Source organism: Pinus tabuliformis, chromosome 4_2, assembly GCF_031772625.1.
Source record: "Pinus tabuliformis cultivar Carrire ecotype Pingquan chromosome 4_2, CPIR1, whole genome shotgun sequence".
In the NCBI taxonomy this organism is placed as follows: Eukaryota; Viridiplantae; Streptophyta; class Pinopsida; order Pinales; family Pinaceae; genus Pinus; species Pinus tabuliformis.
The window spans coordinates 167,001,830-167,024,332 of record NC_142304.1 but is presented as its reverse complement, the minus strand read 5'-3'; the positions used below and the strand labels follow the sequence as shown (position 1 = coordinate 167,024,332).

Below are 22,503 nucleotides of genomic sequence, written 5' to 3'. Positions count from 1 at the left end.
ATTCGGACAAAAGCAAAGCAGAACAGAACAATGCAAGAGCAGAGCAGAACAGAGCAAAACAGTACAGATCAGTGCAGAGCCGAACAAGCAGAATAGAGCAGAGCAGGGCAAGGGTCAGGCTATACAGGCCAGTGCATTTGATGGATGAATAGTAACGACTGATAGACAGACTGCAGATGAAGTTCTCCATGGTTGAGAGGGAGTGTTAAAATTGGCAACCAGGGCAAAACTTCATGTGGGTCATCTTATTCATGGCTGATAATATTTTTATTAGATTCCTCTCATCGAGAGGTGTAGGATTGATATAAAGATCATCCGATTCCGATAAGTATTCATGGAGATATGAATTTATTTTGATTATGGAATTATTATCAAGCCGACCTACAACTCATGTAGGCTCAGAAGCGCAACAGTCGCATCTATTCACCCACCAACGTTGTGTATAAATATAAGAGGACTTTTCCTCATTTGGACTCACTCATCTCATCACATCTCTCTCTCTTTACTGCGCAGATATGAGTCTCTTCTCTACTGCGATGAAATGGGTCTCTATCTCTCACACATGTGAAGCCGGAAGCTGTTGAATTTGAAGCTGCAACTGCAGAAGTAAAGATTGACTTGCGTGGCCTAGAAGATCTCCTCTTTGGAACTGCGTTGTAGGTTCATCTGAACCTCCTTTGAAAGCCACAACTTTTGGTGGTGGAATGAAGTCAATCCGACGAACGGTTTGCAAAATATCGACTGCCCTAGTTTGAAGCCGGAAACTGCTGAAACTGAAGCAGCAACTGCAGAAACTAAAGCAGCAACTGCAGAAGTAAAGATTGACTTGCGTGGCCTAGAAGATCTCCTCATCTGAACTGCGCTGTAGGTTCATCTGAACCTCCTCTGGAAGCCGAAACTTTTGGTGGTGGAATGAAGTCAATCCGACTGTCGGTTTGTGAGATATGGTCTGCCCTAGTTTGATAATGAAGCCGCTAATGCTGATGCTACTGATCTAGGGTTTGCTACTGCTGATATGAATCAGATTTATTGTACTATTTCTCTCTGTTGAATTATTGAAGATAAAAGAAGATTTGATCAAAGGGTTTCCCCACACATTGTGGGGTTTGTCCCTGGCTAGCCGCCACATCTTGTGTCTCTTGTCTTGGCTTGTTTTCTGTCGATCATTTAATGTTCTATCTGCACTTTACTTTATGTACATGTGATTGCTAATCGGTGGAATATAATAAGAAAAAAAAGTTAAATGTTATAAGCATAGAACATACCATAACTTAACAACACAAGATCTAGAGTTTATGTATAATCTTGGGAGAAGACTCTTCAATGCATACACTAGGTCAATGTGGGATGAAAGAAAGCGTTTGAATGATTTATTCCACAGAATACTATACGCCAAAACACTCAAGAAAGCCAACTCACCTAAATGTTCAAGATGAGTTTCCAAGGATAGAGCTAGGGATTCCAGTTTCTGGCAAATGAACCGTGGAAAATTCGTGAAACCTTGAGGAACCCTAAGGGAGACACCATCGAGTACTTTATCCAAGTGGATGTGAAAAATTCCTCCCCTAATGAATTTCGTAGGAGGCCCTAGCTAGGTCATCTAGGTTTGGAGGCTGAAAAAATTGGAGAAAAAGAGAAGGAAAGGAGTGATCACCGTATTTACTCAGATCAGTGCCTTGTCCTTTGGCTATGGAGTCTATGTGATTCAAAATTTGGAAGAAATTGTCTTCAAGGAGGCTAGAAAATGATGCCCTAGCAAGCATTCTCTAGCATTTAGCCACCCAATATTTATGGATTTTCAGGTAAAGAAAACAAGTCTACTCCACCAGGAACATTCATCTACTTGTTATCAATGAGGAACATGCGCAAATTTGCAATCTAACAATCCTTTATAATGATAATCAATAATTAGGGCACAAAGAAAGAGATAATTACAAAATTTCCACACATTAGACATTTTTCATGTAAAAAATCTTCCACAAGATTACTTGCAAGACAACAAGAGATATATCCAAATCCAAGATCAAGAAGATGGCTCCAAGAGAGAACAAAATTTCAGCTCCAAAGATATCGAAATGCATCAAGAGATCTCCAATAAACAACCAAGAAAAAGTGTGAAATTCTCAAGAAGAGATATCCAAGTTCAAGTGATCATGATCCAATACAAATGAGGATCTACTTTATTTATATGAGCCTCTACAAGTTCGAATTAGCCCAATGAGCCTCTAAATTTATTTTAATATGCAAAATAACACTAACTTTGGTGACAAGCCCACCAAATAGATCAAATGTGTAAGATAAGCCACCCGGATGAAGCCGAAATGATAAAATAATGGTGCAAAGGATCATTGGAGGGCTGAGTTGAGTCCTCTAGTGCCATAATGAAGAAGAAGCCTCCACAAATAATGGTCAAAGGGGATGGCCCCTTGATCTCCAAGCAAAACATCATGTGGTGCTCCCAAGTCGCTTTGGGGCACAAGCAATGGTCTCATGGGTCTCCAAGTGGCTCATAATCAAATCGATGCTCCATCCATGAGGGCTAGAAGATGACACATGTCCTCCCATGTCTCCCTGGGAGAGACAACCTCCTCTGGGCCCTGGATCAGCTGCCAAGTGTCAAGTGCAATGTATAGTTGGTTGGGCAACATGGTCCAAGTGCATCATCTTTGTATAACTAGGGCACGAACAATCAATGTGGTGTTGAAGAAGCCCATGGCGTGGCAATCAATGCTCTGCATAGCTAGAGGCCCATGGCTCTTGAGTCTCAACACTCACTCTACAAGTGCCACTATGACCCTTTGGAAGGCTTGGATCACGTATAGGGAGGCCAAGTCCAAGATGAAGACCCACCTACAATCCTGTATAAGATCTAATGCGTATCCTCACCTTCCAATACAATAATCTATTAGTGCAATTGAGTAAATAATCTTGCTAATCAGGGGCAAAAGTGGACACTTCATAGTGGCATGCCCTTCCAAATGGGCTTTGAACACATACTAATGTTACCTTCCTTGACAAGAGAGGTAAATGAAGGACCCTATTAGGTGGTCTCAACCTCTAAGGGAGTGACAAGTCCATGGTACATCCATCAAATGGCAAGTGTCATGTGAAATAGTGATGGAAAGGACTAGGGGCAAGAGGGGAGGCTCCAAGCCACATGCCATGGTACAAGGGCAACTATGATGAAGGAGGCCCACACCTTGGGTGTATGAATGTAGGAGGGAACAATCGTGGTACATGAGTTACCTCACCTTTTGTTTCGCCACCCTTCTTCATATGTCTTTTGTCTTTTATTGATTTTTCTTCATTTTACCGATTGGGGCTCAAGGGAATGAGAGCATGATGCGTAAGATGTAGCAGTGATTACACCCTTAAGGTGGGGCAATTCATCGCCCACTAGGGGTTGGGACAATCATGGGTTCCTTAATGATGAAAGGGACACTCATAAGGGCTCTAGGAACCAAGGTAATTGCCATAGTGATAAGGGATAGTGCTCATGTTTGGTTTTTGCCAACATGCTTTTATCTTTCTTTTTAGTTGCATCAGCCTCTGTGGCATCATTCCAGGCCCAACCCAAGGTGTGCACAAGGGGAGGGGACGCTAACACCTTGTGGACCCAATGGACAAATGTGGAAAATGTGAAAAGAGCTTGTAACGAGCAGAGGGAAGTGAGATATATGGTATCGGGAAGTGGGACAACACAACGAAAATCAAGGTTTCCCATGTAGTGCCACTCCTAAAGCTAGTAGCCAATAAAAGAGATCCCACGGGACTAGCATACAAGATTAACCGCCTAATAGAGGTAAGGGAACAAGAGTATAGTTGAAGTTTTTTCTTTCCGCCGAATCCCCCCACTAATCCATGCCCAAATGTGCCCAAGAAAAGCAAGCATAAACACCTAATTACATAATGAAAAATCATACCTTCGAGGTTGGATGGCCCACCTTCAAACATATGATCATGACAGATGAGCAAGGGCACACAATGGCTGGCTCAGGTGGCGAAGAATAGTAGCACATTGAGCTATCAAGTGGCTGCAAGGGGTTGTTGGCTGTCGACTGAAGATAAATCTAGGAGAAAATTTCTCCTATAGGGGTCACCCACAAGTGTTGGGTAACAGACCCCAAGGTCAAAAGCCTCCTCCTAAGTCACATATACATACAAGTTTGTTGAGCTCACATTTGGCATCTCATCATCACAAATCAACTCGATCTAAAACAAGAAGTCTTATCCACACAGACAAAGGAGGAAAGAAAAAGTTATGTTTTGCATTAACTAACTCTCTCATCTTCTGTTTGACCAGCATTGACTAAGCAAAATTTGCTTATGTTTGACCGAGACTTTGATTGGTTTTGGAGGATGAAACTTTTTGTGATTCATTGTCTAAGATTGAACAGAAATTTTCTTTTGTTTCTAGCTCGTTGATCACAGGTCAACTTTGAGATTTAACCAAGATTTTGACTGTGATTGTTGACTAAAATTTTGACCAAATTTCGACCCTCATGTTCAAAGCTACCTCAGGCCGAAATTCGGCCCTTCTGTTGTAGACTTGACATTGACCATTGTTGATTGTTTTCTCTCTCTTTGACTGGTTTGACTTGGCAATATTAAGAAAGTGAATGGTTGAAAATTTTCATGTATAATTGCTTAATGATTGGAATGCTATAAGAAGACTAATTGTATCATTGGAAGTAGTTATCAATTTGAAAAATTGTACTATTCTTGATCGCACTAGAAAACCAACATGGAATCAGAGCTTTGGTGAAGAGAAAGACCATTGAGATCACCTTGAAGAGCATTGAGTTCACCTTGAAGAGCATTGAGAAGCACTTTGAAGAGTTTTGGAATTCTACTTTTTGTTTTGATTGGACATATTCATCATGAAGGAGAACAAGCTTGAAGGAGCTATAAATTACAGGGCATGGAAGGCTTGAATAGACCTAGTGCTTGCAAGGCATAAGGTCTTGGGTATTGTATTGGTAAAAGTCACTGAACCAACTGACCAAGCAGGAAAAGACAAGTTTTAAGAAGATGGTATCTTGGCTATAAGCATCATTGTGGAATCCATTAGGGATCATCTAATTCCCTACATTGTTGATCACAAAACTTCCATGGAAATGTATGATACCCTCATTGGATTGTACACCAACAACACCAATCAATATATAAGTCTAAGGGATCAGCTTCATAAAATCAAGATGACAAAGAATGACACGGTGGCATCATACTTTGTAAGAATTTCACAAATAAGAGATCAACTCAAAGTTGTCGGTGAAGAAGCATCCGACAAACAAGTGGTAGTTGTGGCAATGGATGTTCTGCCTTAATATTGGGATCCTTTTGCAGCGATTATTAGTGGCAGAGAAAACACACCTTCTTTTGATAAGCTATGGGCTGTCTGCACTCAAGAAGAATCAAGATTCCTATCCAAATGCAAGATTTTAAATCCAGATGAAGATTCTCAAGCTTTTGCAGCCCACTCGAAGAGTAGCAGAGGTTTAAGTAGAAGACCTAATATTGGAAGATTTCAAAGAAATTCAGATAGAAGACCTAATTCAAGCTCCAAGACTGCTCCAAGAAGGGGACCTGCTCCGCAAAGGAGACCTCCTCATCCCTCTCAAGAAAGAAGAGACATGACGAATGTTCAATGCTTTCGTTGCCAAGCATATGGTCACTATCAAAATAACTTCCCTCAAAGGAATGATCCTTGAAGGGATGAAGATCGAAAGAGTACAAGGAAGCACCATGCTTCTGTTTTTGATCTTAATGAACCCTCACATAAGAGAAGGCCTAGAAAGAGAGATTTTGATGATGAATACTCATTCTATTATGCGTTACAGGTTCCATTGCAAGTCATGATGAAATATGTTTGGTGGACAGCGGTGCCTTTAGGCACATGACTGGAAGTCGTGAAAACCTCTCTAAATTGGTTGAAAAGAAGATAGCTCAAAGGGTTGAGCTTGGAGATAATGGAAAATACAAAGTCAAAGGCATTGGCTCATCGTCCTTCCAATTGGAATCAGGAGGTAATGTATATATTAATAATATTTTATATGTTCCTAGTTTGAAGAAGAATTTGTTGTCCATTTCATCTCTTGAAGGCAAAGTGTATAGAATTGCATTCGTTGATGGACAAGTTCTAGTATGGAATAGGGACTCCTCCTTCGAATTTTCCAAGGTCATTGGTGTGTGAATTGGAAGACTATGTCGTCTCGTTGGTCGATCTATTCAAGCCTTGTTACACAACACCACTAATCTTTGTGAACTATGCTATCGAAGGTACACTCATGTTCATTATAAAGCCTTGTTTAGAATAAAAAATTTTGTTAAAGGTGTACCTGAGATCAAAATTGAACATAATGGAGTTTGCAAGGGATGTGCCCTTGGGAAAATGTTAAAGGATGACGTACTAGCAATTTAGTAGATCCAAAGTAATCTTGGATCTTGTGCATTCTGCAGTTTGTGGGCCTATGTCTGACAAGTCCTTGGGTGGTCATTTGTACTATGTCACCTTCATTGATGATTACTCTTGTAAAATATGGATTTATTCCCTGAAATGCAAAGATGAAGTATTTGAGAAGTTTCGTGAATTCAAGGCACAGGTTGATAATGCTACAAGAAGAAGGATCAAGACTTTAAGGTCTATGTATCCAAGAAATTGATTGCCTTCTGCAAGGATACTAGAATTAAGAGGGAGTTGATAGTTCCCTACTATCCTCTACAAAATGGAATTGTTGAAAGGAAGAATAGGACCATTATGGAAGTTGCCAAGGCCTTGCTTCATGATCAAGTGTTGTCGATGTTTCTATGCGGAGAAGCTTCAAGGACAACAATTTATGTTCAAAATAGATGCCCTCACCAAATATTGGATTACAAGACTCCTGAAGAAGTCTTCGCAGACGAGAGACCAAATGTTGAACACTTAAGAATTTTTGGTTGTCCTATTTATGTTCATGTGCCCAAGGAGAAAAGGATGAAGTTGGAACCTTCCAAGAAAAAGGGAACCTTTGTTGGCTACAGTGAAAATTCAAAGGCCTTCACAGTCTATGTACCAGGACAATGTTATATTGAAATTTGCGGGGGTGTTATTTTTTATGAGGATGTTGCTTTCTAGAAGTCCAAGGGATCACACTTGGACTCTGATGATGAGATATAGGCGGCTCCAAAGTATGTGGAATCGAAATCGAAAGAATCTAAACATATGGAACAAGATCCTCATGAAGAGTCTGATGATCATGAATTTGTTGACTCTCCAAGAGCCTTTGTACCTGAGACTACAAAGAGACCTACCTAGATTGAAAGAACACTAAAGGAAGCTGAAGGACATGTTACATCTTGTGGAACCTTCAGGGAAAGCAAGAGGATGAAGAAGTATTCAAGTTATGCAACAATGATATGTAAAGATCAATGTTTCTGAGCCATCCACCTATGAAGAAGCAATTGAGCATCAAAATTGGAAAGATGTCATGATTGAAGAGTACCAGCCTATATTGAAGAATGATGTTTGGGAAATCATGCCAAGACCTAAAGGGAAATCTGTTGTGTCTTCCAAATGGATCTACAAAATCAAGCATGTAGCTGATGGAAGAATTGAGAAGTACAAAGAAAGATTTGTGGCACGAGGATTCTCCCAAAAAGAGGGCGAGGATTATGAAGACACGTTTGTTCTCGTTGCTAGGTATGCTTATATTAGATCTTCATTGCTCTTGCTTCTATTGCAGGTTGGAAATTGCATCAAATGGATGTCAAAACTGCCTTTTTGAATGAAGAAGAAGTTTATATTGAGCTGCCTCAAGGCTTTGAAATTCATGATAGAGAGACACATGTTTGCAAATTGAAGAAAGCCTTGTATGGGCTTAAGAAGGCTCCTCGTGCATGGTACTCCCACATTGGTAGTTATTTGTTGATCCTTGGTTTCAAGAAGAGTGATGTTGATCCGAATTTGTACTTGAAATTTGTTGAAAGAAAGCCCTCGATTTTGTCATTGTATGTAGATGATTTGTCTCTGACAGGGGTTGAAATTTTCTTTGTCCAGTGTAAGAGGGAGCTAATTTCAGAATTTTTAGATGAAGGATCTTGGTCTTATGCATTACTATTTGGGATTGGAAATTTGGCAAAATCCCAATGGAATCTTTGTTGGACAAGGAAAGTACACTATTAGGATCCTTCATAAATTTGGCATGATGGACTGCAAATTCATGGACACTCCAATGGTGAAAAAATTGAAGAACTACATGATTGTGATTCTGATCTGATTGATCCCTCTATGTATCACAAATTGATTGGTTCGTTGAGCTATCGTGTGAACACTAGACCTAATATTTTGTTGGCATTATGTTTCTGGTATGGCTATATGTTACAGATGTTGTACTTGATGGCAACTCCCGTGGCAAGGCTCTCAATTTGTTGAAAATTAAGAAGGACGCAGGAAAGCAGTTCAGAAGGTGCGTACCCGCAGGTACACCATGCAGGGACTGCGTCCAGATACGCAGGGCAGCCGTTCAGGAGGTGCGTCCCCCCAGTGCACACATTTCAAGGCAGAGAAAAGCACACATGGGGTTTCTTATGTTTTACTCTTAGTATTTAGCCGACGGTATTGGGTTATTATGGTGTCGGCTCGTGGTATTGATCCATGTTTTAAGGAAGAGCTTTCCTATATAAAGCAAAGGAGATCATTTGGCTTGAGCATGTTTTGGGTTGAATATCTTATGAGGGCTAGATCTGGTCTAGATCTAAACAAGGCGAATCTATTGATGGACCAAGATCTCTTCGGCGCATGTTCAGATCTGTAGATCTGACTGTCTGGGTTACTTCTGAAGTCTTGAAATCATCTATGCCCGGAGGTACGCAGGTGCAGTAAGGGTTCAGGTGCGTCGGTACGCAGGCGCAGAAGGGTTCAGGTGCGCCGGGACGCAGGCGCAAAAGGGTTCAGGTGCGTCCGGGACGCAGTGCAGTAACAGGAGATCTGCGTGAGGATGCAGAGCGACTGAGGTTCAGGTGCGTCCCTGGAGCAAAAGGACGCGGCGCGATAGTGTTTCTGGGTGCGTCCCTGCAGCAACAGGACGCAGTGCAGTTCAAGGAACAGTGCGTGGGCACGCAGTGCAGCAGAAGGATACCTGCGGGTGTACGCAGGAAAGCAGAAGGTGAATTGCGTCGCGACGCAGGCCACAGAAGGGAAAACTGCGTCTCTGTATTAAAATGTTCTGTTGACTGAAATTCTCTGTTGATAAGGTGTTCTGGTTTAGTTCTGTTATTGCTGATCTGATAACTGTAGTGGACTGTAACTTTTATGTACTTGATGATCATCTGATGCTTTATGAAAAGAAGTAGGGGGTTGTAGCTCCCTTCCAGGAGAGACTGGAAAACGAGAGAGAGAGAGTTGTAGCTCTCTGCAGGTTGCAGCCTGCGTACTGGTAAAGGACTGCACCAGTACAAAACCATTGTAAAAGAAGTTTCTAAGTTGAAAGAAGATAGAGACATATTGCAGCAGGTGGTTTTCACCTACATTGGGTTTCCACCTTACATCTTGTGTTCTTTGGTGTGACTATCTGTTTTTCTTTGTTCATGCTCATTATTTTATGATACTGACATGCAAAAATAATTCAAAGAACAAATAAGGAAGATTTATTAAAAGAATTAGATAATACTGATTCACCCCCCCTCTCAGTATTATTTCCAACAATTGGTATCAGAGCAGGTCCTTCAGAGAAGCTTGATCGCTTGAAGGTAGATCGTTCATCATGAGCAACTACGAGAGAGAAGCATCAATCAGGCCACCGGTTTTTGATGGGACAAACTTCAATTATTGGAAGGTAAGAGTTACTGCCTATCTTCAATCTCTTGGTACAGAAGTTTGGGACATCATAGAGACAGGCTATGCTTTTCCTTCAGCTACTCCTACAGATGCAGCCGAGAAAAAGAAGTATGAAACAAATGCGAAAGCAGTCAGTACTCTATTAGGATGTATATCTCAATCAGAATTCATGAAGGTAATGCACTATAAATCCGCAAAAGAGATATGGGACAAAATTGTCACGAGCTATGAAGGAGATGAACAGGTAAAGCGTGCTAAACTTCAAACTCTCAGAATTCAGTATGAGACTCTCAAAATGTATAATGATGAAAGTGTGGCTAACTATTTTCTTCGGGTAGATGAGGTTGTTAATTGTATGAAAAATTTGGGTGAAGAAATAAAAGAGGCTATTGTGGTTGAAAAGGTCCTAAGATCATTGTCCCCCAAGTTTGAATCTAAAGTATCTGCAATAGAAGAAAAGGAAAATCTACGAATTCTTACTATGTCTCAGCTACATGGAATTCTAACTGCTTATGAAATGAGAAAGGGAGGTCCATCAGACAGAAGAGAAGCTGCTTTCAAGGCATCAGGCAAAGGAGATTATTATGAGGCAAGCCACGTCCCAGAAGAAGAGGAAGAAGAATCAAATTTTGTCAGAAATCTTCAAAGGGGTTCTGGAAGGTTCAGAGGTAAGTTACCTTTTAAATGCTTTGCTTGTGGAAGAGTAGGTCATTATGCTGCAAAATGTCCTTATAAGGATAAAGGAAAGGAACCTGCTAGATGGAACAAGAAACAAAACGCAAACAAGAAAAGCTACTACACTCATGAAGATAGTGATGGTCTATCAAACAGTGATGAAGATGAACAAGGTAATGAATATAAGTTGTTAATGGCATTTGAAGATGATGATTATATGGATGCTGTAGATGTGGATAACCTTTATGATGAAATTACTAGACTCAAGAGATGTATAGAAGAAAAGAACATGATCATTGATACTCTACAACTTCAAATTGATGAAAAGGAAAAACATCTTGAAAAATTAGAAGGTGAAATTGTTGGTCTTAGAAAAGAAATTGAGAAAACAAAAGCTATTAATCTCAAGTTTGTCAAAGGATCTGAAACTTTGGATGAGATTATCAATGTGCAGCGGTCTCCTCTAAACAAAACAGGTCTGGGCTATAATGGAGAAACCTCTCAAGCATCCACCTCAAAAAGTTATCTTGATGCAGCAAGAAGAAATGAGCAAAAGCACAATGAAGATCATCAGGTAAAGCAGGGACAAATTACAAACAGAAACTATCAAGGGCAATCCATCTTAAGGGTGAACAAAAGCTACAACCAGCCACAGGTAAAATCTTCTCAATTTGGTTCAAGAATAGATGACAATAGAAATTACAATCAATTGGCTGGTAGATTCGATAACCGCAGAAGTTTCTTCAATGGACAATGCTTTTCTTGCCATAACTTTGGTCACAAAGCAGCTCAATGTGTTGCATATAAAACGATCATGACTAGGGAAGCTCAAAAACAAAGAAGTATGACGGGGATTACAAAAAGGACCTATAACAACTTTTCGGTTCTTGAAAATGAAGTTGAATGTTCTATTTGCAATAACTTTGGTCATGAAGACTCTGAATGCAGGAGCAAGTTTCAGCAGAAAAGGGAACAAGCCTCAAGCACCAAAACATGGAGAATAAAGGAACCTCAAACAGAAAGATGTGGGATAGCATTTTATGCAGAGGGACAGGAAAATCTATGGTACATTGACAGTGGATGTTCGAAGCATATGACAGGTGATAAAGAAAAACTTGAGTCTTATTCTACTCTAGAAAAGGGAAAGAAAGTCTCTTTTGGAAATGATACTCCTGCAACTATAAAAGGAAAAGGCATTGCTCAGTTAAAAGAAAAGGTCAAGGCTGGAAATGTTTTGTATGTTGATGGATTGAAGCATAATCTTCTAAGTGTCAGCCAGATGTGTGATCAAAGAACCGAGGTTATATTCAGATCAAATGGATGTCTTGTTCGTGATCTTGATACAGGTAAAACAGTGATCAAAGGCAAAAGAACTCCAAATAATCTGTACATATTTGAAGAAGGACAACAACAATGCTATCTGAGCAAGGATGATGAGCACTGGCTATGGCATCGGAGATTGGGACATCTAAGCTTTTCACAAATAAGGAAAGCATGCAAATATCAGGCAGTTCGTGATCTTCCAGATATCAAAATTCCTGACAACACCATATGCAAATCATGTCAGTTTGGAAAACAAACCAGAACTAACTTTCCAGAGAAAGAAGGATCAGCTAGCATGCCTCTTGAGCTAGTACATACAGATACATGCGGTCCTTTCAGGAAAAGAACACCTCGAGGAGAAGAATACTTGATATTATTCATTGACGATTTCTCCAGGTTTGTCTGGTTAGGACTTATGAAGCACAAAGATGAAGCATTCGAAAAATTCAAATCCTTCAAAGCCTTGGTTGAAAATCAATCAGGTCACAAAATTAAGTGCCTCAGATCTGATAGAGGTGGGGAATTTACTTCAAATGAATTTTTCGATTTCTGTGAAGAACATGGGATAAGAAGAGAATTCTCTACAGCAAGAACTCCTCAGCAAAATGGAGTTGTGGAAAGGATGAACAGAACAATCCAACAAATGGCTCGTGCTATGCTTGATGAGTCAGGAACTCCCGCAACCTTCTGGGGTGAAGCTGCACATGCTGCGGTTGTTATTCTCAACAAAACAAATGTCCGGGTGAACAGCACTCAAACTCCTCATGAGCTCTGGAGTGGTAGGACTCCTTCGGTAAAGCACTTCAAAATCTTTGGGAGCAAATGCTATATCAAGAATACGGATGAGCAGCTTGGCAAACTTGAACCTAGAGCAGATGAAGGCATTCTTCTTGGTTACTCTCCACATAGCAAAGCATACAAATGCTACAATAAAAGACTTGGCAGAATTGTTGACAGCATTGATGTAGTGGTTGATGAAAAGGGATACATTCCTAGGCAAGTACATCATGAAGACATCGAAGAAGATGAAGGCTACCCCCAACGACAGAATGATGAAGAAGAAGAGCCTCAAGAAGAAGAACCAGAGGAGCAAACAAGAATAGAAGAAAAGACTCCATCCAGATATGTTCAGAAGAATCATCCAGAATCTCAGATTATGGGGCAGAAAGAAGCAGGTGTACAAACAAGAAGAACAGTTGCAGAAGCTTCAAGCTATTTGGCATTACTCTCCTCTACTGAACCACAAAATGTGAAAGAGGCATGCAAAGATGAATGTTGGGTGAAAGCAATGGATGAAGAACTTGAGCAGATCGAAAAGAACAACACTTGGGAGCTGGTTCCTAGACCAAAAGATAAGAATGTTATCGGAACAAAATGGGTCTTCAAAAATAAATTGAATGAAAATGGAGAAGTAATTAGAAACAAAGCCAGACTTGTTTGTAAAGGGTATGCGCAGCAAGAAGGAATAGACTTTGAAGAAACCTTTGCTCCTGTTGCAAGACTTGAGGCCATCCGAATGTTCCTTGCTCTCTCAAGTTTTCAAAACTTCAAAGTATTTCAAATGGACGTGAAATCAGCCTTTCTGAATGGAGACTTGGAAGAAGAAGTGTACATTGAACAGCCAGATGGGTTCATTCTTGGAAATGATCCAAATCTTGTATGCAGATTGAAAAAGGCTCTCTATGGTCTCAAACAAGCTCCAAGGGCTTGGTACTACCGTTTGGACAAATATCTTCATCAACAAGGCTTTTCAAAAGGATCAGCAGATAGCAATCTTTATATAAAAGTTGAAAATGACAAATTGCTAATACTTGTTGTATATGTAGATGACATTATTTTTGGGAGCAATGAAGAAGCTATGAGTCAAAACTTTGCCTCGGTCATGCAGAAAGAATTTGAAATGTCCTTGCTAGGAGAACTGACATATTTCCTTGGTTTGCAAATCCAACAAAAAGAAGGAGGAATCTTTTTATCTCAAACCAAGTATCTCAAACAGATTTTGAAGAAATATGGTATGGAAGATGCAAAACCAGTATGTACACCCATGGTCACAGGATGTAGCCTTAGTGCAAATGATGAATCTGCAGCAGTACATCAACCAACCTACAGATCTATGATTGGAAGTTTACTTTATTTGACAGGTACCCGACCGGACATCATGCATGCAGTTGGAATAGTTGGAAGATTTCAGGCAAATCCGAAGGAGACTCATCTTCAGGCAGTGAAGAAAATTTTCAAATATCTTCAACGGACTCAACATTATGGCTTATGGTATCCTAGAGATACAGATCTTACACTTCATGCTTATACAGATGCAGATTGGGCCGGAAGCGTGGATGACAGGAAAAGCACAAGTGGTGGTGCGTTCTTTATGGGTTCCAGACTGGTATCTTGGTTCAGCAAGAAACAAAGTTCAATTGCCTTGTCTACAGCTGAAGCAGAATATGTTGCTGCTGCATCTTGTTGCACCCAACTCCTTTGGATGATGCAGACTTTGCAGGATTTTCAAATCACTTGTACACCACCAATCCCCATCTTATGTGACAACACAAGTGCAATCAGCATCTCAAAGAATCCTGTTATGCATTCAAAAACCAAGCACATACCAATCAAGTACCATTTTCTCCGAGAACAAGTACTTGAACAGAAGGTCAAGTTGGAGTATGTTCCTTCTAAGGAACAAGTTGCTGATATTCTCACCAAACCATTGCCCAGGGACACTTTTGAATACCTCAGGCAAAAGCTGGGGGTTGTTGATGCATCATCTTATTGTTGAACCTTTTCTGATTGATGGCACAGGTTCAGGGGGAGCATATAATGCATTGTTGGCATTATGGAGGATGGTCAGAAGGAGATCTTGGAAATAGCTGCAATATGTCTCTATCTCTTTCATTGTGGATTATGGTTCTTTGCTGCAGATCTGGTTCATTTTCAGGAGGAGCATGATCTTAGGGGGAGCATACCCCTTTGCCCTTGATGTCAAAGGGGGAGAATGAAGCTGAAGTTTGTGAGGTTGCCATCAAGTCCAAAGGGGGAGATTGTTGGCATTATGTTTCTGGTATGGCTATATGTTACAGATGTTGTACTTGATGGCAACTCCCGTGGCAAGGCTCTCAATTTGTTGAAAATTAAGAAGGACGCAGGAAAGCAGTTCAGAAGGTGCGTACCCGCAGGTACACCATGCAGGGACTGCGTCCAGATACGCAGGGCAGCCGTTCAGGAGGTGCGTCCCCCCAGTGCACACATTTCAAGGCAGAGAAAAGCACACATGGGGTTTCTTATGTTTTACTCTTGGTATTTAGCCGACGGTATTGGGTTATTATGGTGTCGGCTCGTGGTATTGATCCATGTTTTAAGGAAGAGCTTTCCTATATAAAGCAAAGGAGATCATTTGGCTTGAGCATGTTTTGGGTTGAATATCTTATGAGGGCTAGATCTGGTCTAGATCTAAACAAGGCGAATCTACTGATGGACCAAGATCTCTTCGGCGCATGTTCAGATCTGTAGATCTGACTGTCTGGGTTACTTCTGAAGTCTTGAAATCATCTATGCCCGGAGGTACGCAGGTGCAGTAAGGGTTCAGGTGCGTTGGTACGCAGGCGCAGAAGGGTTCAGGTGCGCCGAGACGCAGGCGCAAAAGGGTTCAGGTGCATCCGGGACGCAGTGCAGTAACAGGGGATCTGCATGAGGACGCAGAGCGACTGAGGTTCAGGTGCGTCCCTGGAGCAAAAGGACGCGGCGCGATAGTGTTTCTAGGTGCGTCCCTGCAGCAACAGGACGCAGTGCAGTTCAAGGAACAGTGCGTGGGCACGCAGTGCAGCAGAAGGATACCTGCGGGTGTACGCAGGAAAGCAGAAGGTGAATTGCGTCGCGACGCAGGCCACAGAAGGGAAAACTGCGTCTCTGTATTAAAATGTTCTGTTGACTGAAATTTTCTATTGATAAGGTGTTTTGGGTTAGTTCTGTTATTGCTGATCCGATAACTGTAGTGGACTGTAACTTTTATGTACTTGATAATCATCTGATGCTTTATGAAAAGAAGTAGGGGGTTGTAGCTCCCTTCCAGGAGAGACTGGAAAACGAGAGAGAGAGAGTTGTAGCTCTCTGCAGGTTGCAGCCTGCGTACTGGTAAAGGACTGCACCAGTACAAAACCATTGTAAAAGAAGTTTCTAAGTTGAAAGAAGATAGAGACATATTGCAGCAGGTGGTTTTCACCCACATTGGGTTTCCACCTTACATCTTGTGTTCTTTGGTGTGACTATCTGTTTTTCTTTGTTCATGCTCATTATTTTATGATACTGACATGCAAAAATAATTCAAAGAACAAATAAGGAAGATTTATTAAAAGAATTAGATAATACTGATTCACCCCCCCTCTCAGTATTATTTCCAACATATTTGTTATGTTGTGAACAAATTGAGCCAACTCTTAGTTGACCCTGTGAAAATTTCAAAACTGAAATCCTATTGCAGCAACTGGAATTAATTCTTCTAATTGTTAATTAATTTAACAATTTATTTGCTACGGAAAATACCATATTAATCACACTACAACCTTCACAAATAAAATTGCAGAAATAAATAGCGTTGCAAACTGAGAAAATACTAACACACAAAATAAAAATGACATCGTTATTTTTGGACAGAGTCCCAGGAAAAAACCAACTTGCAAAAACCAGTGCAGCAGCTGAGGGTTTTTATTATTATTCAACAGTGAAATTATGAGTACAATCTATGGATGCCCAACTGGCAATCCAAATAGCAAGAAAATTTGGCCAACATTATTTAAGGGAATTTCCCTTCTCCACAAGCAACCCTAGAACAACTTCCTTTCAGAAAATCCGTCCTCCTGGACCCTTTGCATAGTGCTTGCACAAACCCTTGGACGTCTAAGCCCGGAACTACCTTTGATGAAGTCGTTTTGCCTGTCTTTGCTGAGAAAATTGATTCTCTGACCCTCTGGAAGACTTTCCTAGCCTCTGGAAGCTGAATTGGTTTTTCCACCAGCCAAATTGAATTGCTTTTCTAAAGCAACTGCGCAGTCCTCTACGCTGCCTAACCAAGAGTAACTAGATCTCCTTGTTGTTGCCTCTCCGAATCTAGAAAGCTTCCTTCGGGTCACTGTCTCTGCCCCTCACTATCTCTGCTTCCTCACTTAAGCTCGAACTCTCTGACCATTGATTGTTGCTACTCTGGAAAATCGAAATCTCCAAGTGACTCTGGTGTATTCTCCATCACCACATCGATCTCTTCTTATATCTTCCTATTGGGACTCCAACGACTAAGATTAAATCTTAATCGATGGCTCAGATCATTTCTGGATTGATCCGTGTGATTTTCTGGAGAATTCACACCTTGACTTAATTAATTTTGATTTATTAACCAATTTTCCTAAGTTTAGTCTTAGGAAACATTAAAAAATTGGTTAATAATCAAATTAAGTCATCTCTAGGTGGAATTTCCATAAACGATTTATGGGTTTTGGAGATCTCATGTATTCTAGCCTTTCCACCAAATTTTGTGGCTAGAACACATCCGATGCTACAAAAACTAACACTCCCACTTAGCGAGGAGTATATTCTCTCTAGTGTTGAATATCTTGCCACAACACCCTGTTTCTGTGTCACCTACTATTACGCTACTGATGTTTGGTTGTTGCTGCCCACCAACTACTGCAAAACTCTGATGTTGCATCTGTGCTGCTGCTGACACTGCTATACTATTGCCAACTCTGCATCTGCACTGCAACTCCCTCTCATCTGTTGTTGTTGCAACTACAACTAAGAAGCATCCAAAATACTGAATCAACTATGTTCAGTATGATGCATCTATCTCCCGAGTCTCTGACTGCTACTAGCATCTGCACTGTCACTGAAGAATCTGTGTCGCTGTTGACTCTGCTCTGTTGTCAATACTGCACTGCGCTCCTCAGCAACTGACTGATACTAGTCAGAAACTATCACTCTAGTACTGACTGCATCAACTGCCACTGATCCATCCTGCTACTAAATATTGTGGACCCCCATAGCCAAGTAATGATCCATGAGGTGGACTCCTCAAGGACCCTGCCCAATCTCTGTAGCTCTCTGGGGCTACAACTCCAAGTCACCCCACCTCACTCCTGGAGGTATGGTTGCCATCATCGCGAAGTCTTCCTCCAACCTAGAGGACAACCTATCTATCTTAGCATGTGTTGTCACCTGGTCCTGCTTCTCCTGCTTGTCCTTCTTCCTGAGAGGACACTGGGTACTGTAGTGGCCAAACTCGCCACACTTGAAGCACTTGACCTTAGATAGGTCCTTCTTCTTCTTCTTTTGCTCCCCCTGCCCCTGACTGAGACCCTTTGATGTGAGGGCCACATTCTCCTCCTCCTTCACACCCCTTGATCTGTTGCTACTGTTGCTACTAATGGAGCTCTTTAGAAGAGCTTGCCTCAACTCCTCCTGCTGTAAGTCAGCCCACATTATGTCCCATACTGGTAGTGTATCTCTGCCCAATATACTTTGGACAAAGACTTGCCAATCTTCGTAGACACTATTTAGTGCCAACCTCACTAGCTCTGATGGTTGAGGTGTTGCCCCAACAACTGCAAGCTGGTCTCAGACCTCCTAAATCTTGGTGAAAAAGAGATCTATGCCTTCCCCTTTCTGCATCCTGATGCATCTCAGATTTTTTTCCAGGAACATCTTTCGTTGCTCGGAAGTACCCTGGTATAGCGTGGAGATAGCTACCCACATTTCCCTAGCAATATTATTGCCAGAAATATGTGAGACTATGTGATCACGGACTCCATCCAAAATCATCCTCTTCGCCCATGCCATCTCCTTCCTGTATTCCTTCAACTGATCCGCATCTTGGGGAACTGCCACCACATTATCTATGTAGTCTTTCAGGCCATATTCATCTAGAAGGAAGGACATCCTAGCCTTCCAGATGGCATAGTTGGAAGCTCCATCCAACCTATCTTGATCTCTAAGCCCTGTTGTGGTCGTCTCTGATCAAAGTCGAAAACTCCCTCTTTCCTTATGCTTGGTTGTTAGTTCTGTTATATGCACTCCTTTTTGCAGTGAGAGAATCTGCACTTAGCTACTGCCAATTTGTTGCTAGAAAAATCGAACTTCTGAGTCTAGAAGTTCCCTGAGAGAAATTTTCTCTTTGTTGTGTGTGCTTTTCTCTTCTACCCGACGTTGGTTCTACTACTGCAAAAACCTCTGCATCCAACCAGGGAATCTGCTCAGCGAAAATCTGAGTTGTTGCTACTCCCTCTGCCTGCTGGAATCACTCAATCTGTAAAGTTGAATGTTTTTCCACTCTGCACTAAAAAATCGAACTTCCCCAAGCAACTCGACCTGCCTGGAAATGCACTGCACTGCCTCTAGGAATTTCGGCTTGTTGCTCCTACGGAAAAGTGAAATTCCCTCTTTCGCTTCTAATCTTCTCAGCTGATCACTCACCTCTGATACCATGTGAAAATTTCAAAACTGAAATTCTATTGCAGCAACTGGAAATAATTCTTCTAATTGTTAATTAATTTAACAATTTATTTCTTACAGCAAATACCAAATTAATCACATTGCAACCTTCACAAATAAAACTACGAAAATATATAGCGTTGGAAACTGAGAAAATACTAGCACACACACAATAAAAATGACACTGTTATTTTTGGACAAAAGTCCTCGGAAAAAACCAACTTGGGAAAACTGGTGCACCGGTTGAGGGTTTTTATTATTATGCAGTAGTGAAATTCTGAGTACAATCTATGGATGCCCAACTGGCAATCCAAACAGCAAGAAAACTTGGCCAAAATTACTTAAGGGAATTTCCCTTCTTCCACGAGCAACCCCAGAATAACTTCCCTTCAGAAAATTCGTCCTCCTAGACCCTCTACATCAACCTCTGTGTAGTGTTTTCGCAGACCCTTGGATGCCTAAGCCCGAAACTGCCTATGATGAAGTCGTTCTGCCTATCTCTGCTAAGGAAATTGATTCTTCGGCCCTCTGGAAGACTTTCCCGACCTTTGGAAGTTGAATCGATTTTTCCTCCAGCCAAATCGAATTGTTTTTCTAAAGCCACTGTGTAGTCCTCTGCGATGCCTCACTGGGAATAACTCGGCCTCCTTGCTGTTGCCTCTCCGGATCTGGAAAACTTCCTCCAGATCATTGTCTCTGCCCCTCACTATCTCTGCTTCCTCACTTAAGCTCGAACTCTCAGCCACTGACTGCTACTACTTTGGAAAATCGAATTCTCCTAGTGACTTTGGTGTATTCTCCATCACCACGTCGATCTCTTCTTATATCTTCTTGTTGGGACTCCAACGACCAAGATTAAATCTTAATTGATGGCTCAAATCATTTCTGGATCAATCTGTGTGAGAGTCTAGAGAATTCTCACCTTGACTTAATTAATTATGATTAATTAACCAGTTTTCTTAAGTTTAGACTTGGGAAACATTAAAAAAATGGTTAATAATCTAATTAAGTCATCTCTAGATGGAATTTCCAAAAACGATTTCTAGGTTTTGAAGATCTCAAGTATTCTAGCCTCTCCACCAAATTGTGTGGCTAGAACACATCCGATGTTACAGAAACTAACAGAGCCCCAACACCCAACATGTGCGCTGGGTTCCAGTGAAACATATATTGAGATCTCTGTATGGCACCATTGATTATGGTCTGAGATATGTTTCTAATGGAAAATGGTAGTTGCATGGTTTCACTGATCTTGATTGGGCTGGAAGCTCTAATGATAGAAAGAGCACTTTTAGGTTCTGTTTTAGCTTGGGCTCTAATATGATTTCATGGTCTAGTTAGAAGCAAACCTTTGTTGCTCTTAGTACGGTTGAATCTGAGTATATAGATGCATGTTCAGCCTGTTGTGAAGCTGTGTGGCTTGAAAAGTTGTTTGCTGGTTTGATTGATCAAGTGCTGGAATCGGCCATTGTATATTGTGATAATCAAAGCTGTGTGAAGCTTTTTGAGAACCCAGTTTTTCATGACAGGTTGAAGCACATTGAGATCCAGTATCATTACGTCTGGAATATTGTCTAAAGCAGAGTTGTGAAATTCGAATATGTCCCCACTGATGCGCAGATAGCTGATGTTTTGACAAAGCCATTGTCCCAGATGAAGTTTGCTTATTTTAGAGAACAACTTGGAGTTGTTGAGAATCCCTCTTTGGGAGAGAGAGGGTACTGATTGTATAGCATCATATGATTGACAATCATATTTCTGGATCTTTGTGTATTACTGTTCAGAGTATGATTGTCTAATTCTTATCCCGTTGAATGCTTAATAAGGAAGAAATCTGGACCAACATAATCACACAAGGAAATTTGTTAGTTTTAAATTGATATTTAATTTGAGTGCCATTGGGAGATTTTGATTCACCCACTGGGTTGCGGATCAGAAAGTTCTATATGAATAAATAAAAGCATCATATGTGCACTAAATAACAAAATCCAAAGATCAACGGCAAGACTTCAAATATCTTCCATACATATTTACCACGGAATACAATCTTGAGAAAATGGGACCTAGAGACAGATTTCTCTCGTGAAATGATTTCATTAATTAAGAGGCATATGTGTAAAAAAAAAAATGCTTCAGTTTACCCATGATAAATAAAAGAATCATATCTACATTAAATAACAAAATCCAAAGATCAACTGCAAAACATTGCAAGACTTAAATATCACCCACACATATCTATCCCAGAATACAATCTTGAGAAAATGCAACGCAGATACGGCTTCCTCTCGTGAAATTGTTTCATTAAGAGACAAATCTGAAAACTTGGAAACAAATACTTCAGCTTAACCAAATATGCTAAATAGCAATGTCGTGCAACTATGGAAAGCCATGGTTGTAGACTGATAGAAACCTGTAAGCAGTTATGGGAGCATCGGGATTGGCTTCTCTAGGCATCAAATGCATTGCTTTATCTTCTTTTATCATGCTTGCTGCCAAGTCAATCATATCTGCAGTTTCAGGAAGGGTGGCTCTGTACTCCCGGTCACTAACAGGTGCCTGCAGACCAAAGCTAAAATAACTTTAACACTGCTTTGACAACTATGAAAAGAATTTCTACTTCTTCAATATTAGCACATTGATAACGAAAACAACCATTCTTAAAAAATATTACTTTCTAGGTGAAGCCATCTAGAAAAATCATAAACTAAATACAAAACCGAGATCTCTATGTTTTCTTCGATTTCATGTTTAAAGCATGGAGTACATGAAAATGTTTCCGAATCTAACATTTAGAGTCTTAATCTTGGAGCAATGTATATTTACAAAACGTGAAAATTTACAAATAGAATATTTCCTTTAAACTATAAGACTCAAAATCCAAGCTAGACGGATGAGCTATACAAACAAAAACATGCAAGAGCTTTATATAATATGAGTTGTATCAATTGATGAAAAGTGTGCCACATTTTATAGCATAGCTGAGTGAGAGTTATATAGATTAGAAAGCCAGCTTTACATTCAACAGGTTTGGTGATTAACTAAATAGTGCTGATGCGTAGAGACTAGAAGGTATATCTTGAAAAGATATTCAATCAAAAATAAATAGGAGATTACAACATATATGTGTACTTCTATTCCACTCGGAATTTTGCAGAATAACTGCATGATATAAATTTTTCTAATATCTGAATCAATTGGCTCACTTGGAACTGGAGGAA

At 40.6% G+C, this 22,503-nt stretch overlaps 1 protein-coding gene across 2 annotated transcripts in view; it reads right to left on the bottom strand.

Annotated features, from left to right (window-relative positions):
• Positions 1-22,503, bottom strand: part of LOC149168705 (UPF0613 protein PB24D3.06c-like) — a 327,857-nt gene that overhangs the window by 152,322 nt on the left and 153,032 nt on the right. For both annotated transcript variants that reach the window (XM_089428384.1, XM_089428383.1), the window contains one exon: positions 21,696-21,841. In XM_089428384.1, the coding sequence (XP_089284510.1) occupies positions 21,696-21,841 (146 nt within the window). The remainder of the gene's footprint in view (positions 1-21,695; positions 21,842-22,503) is intronic.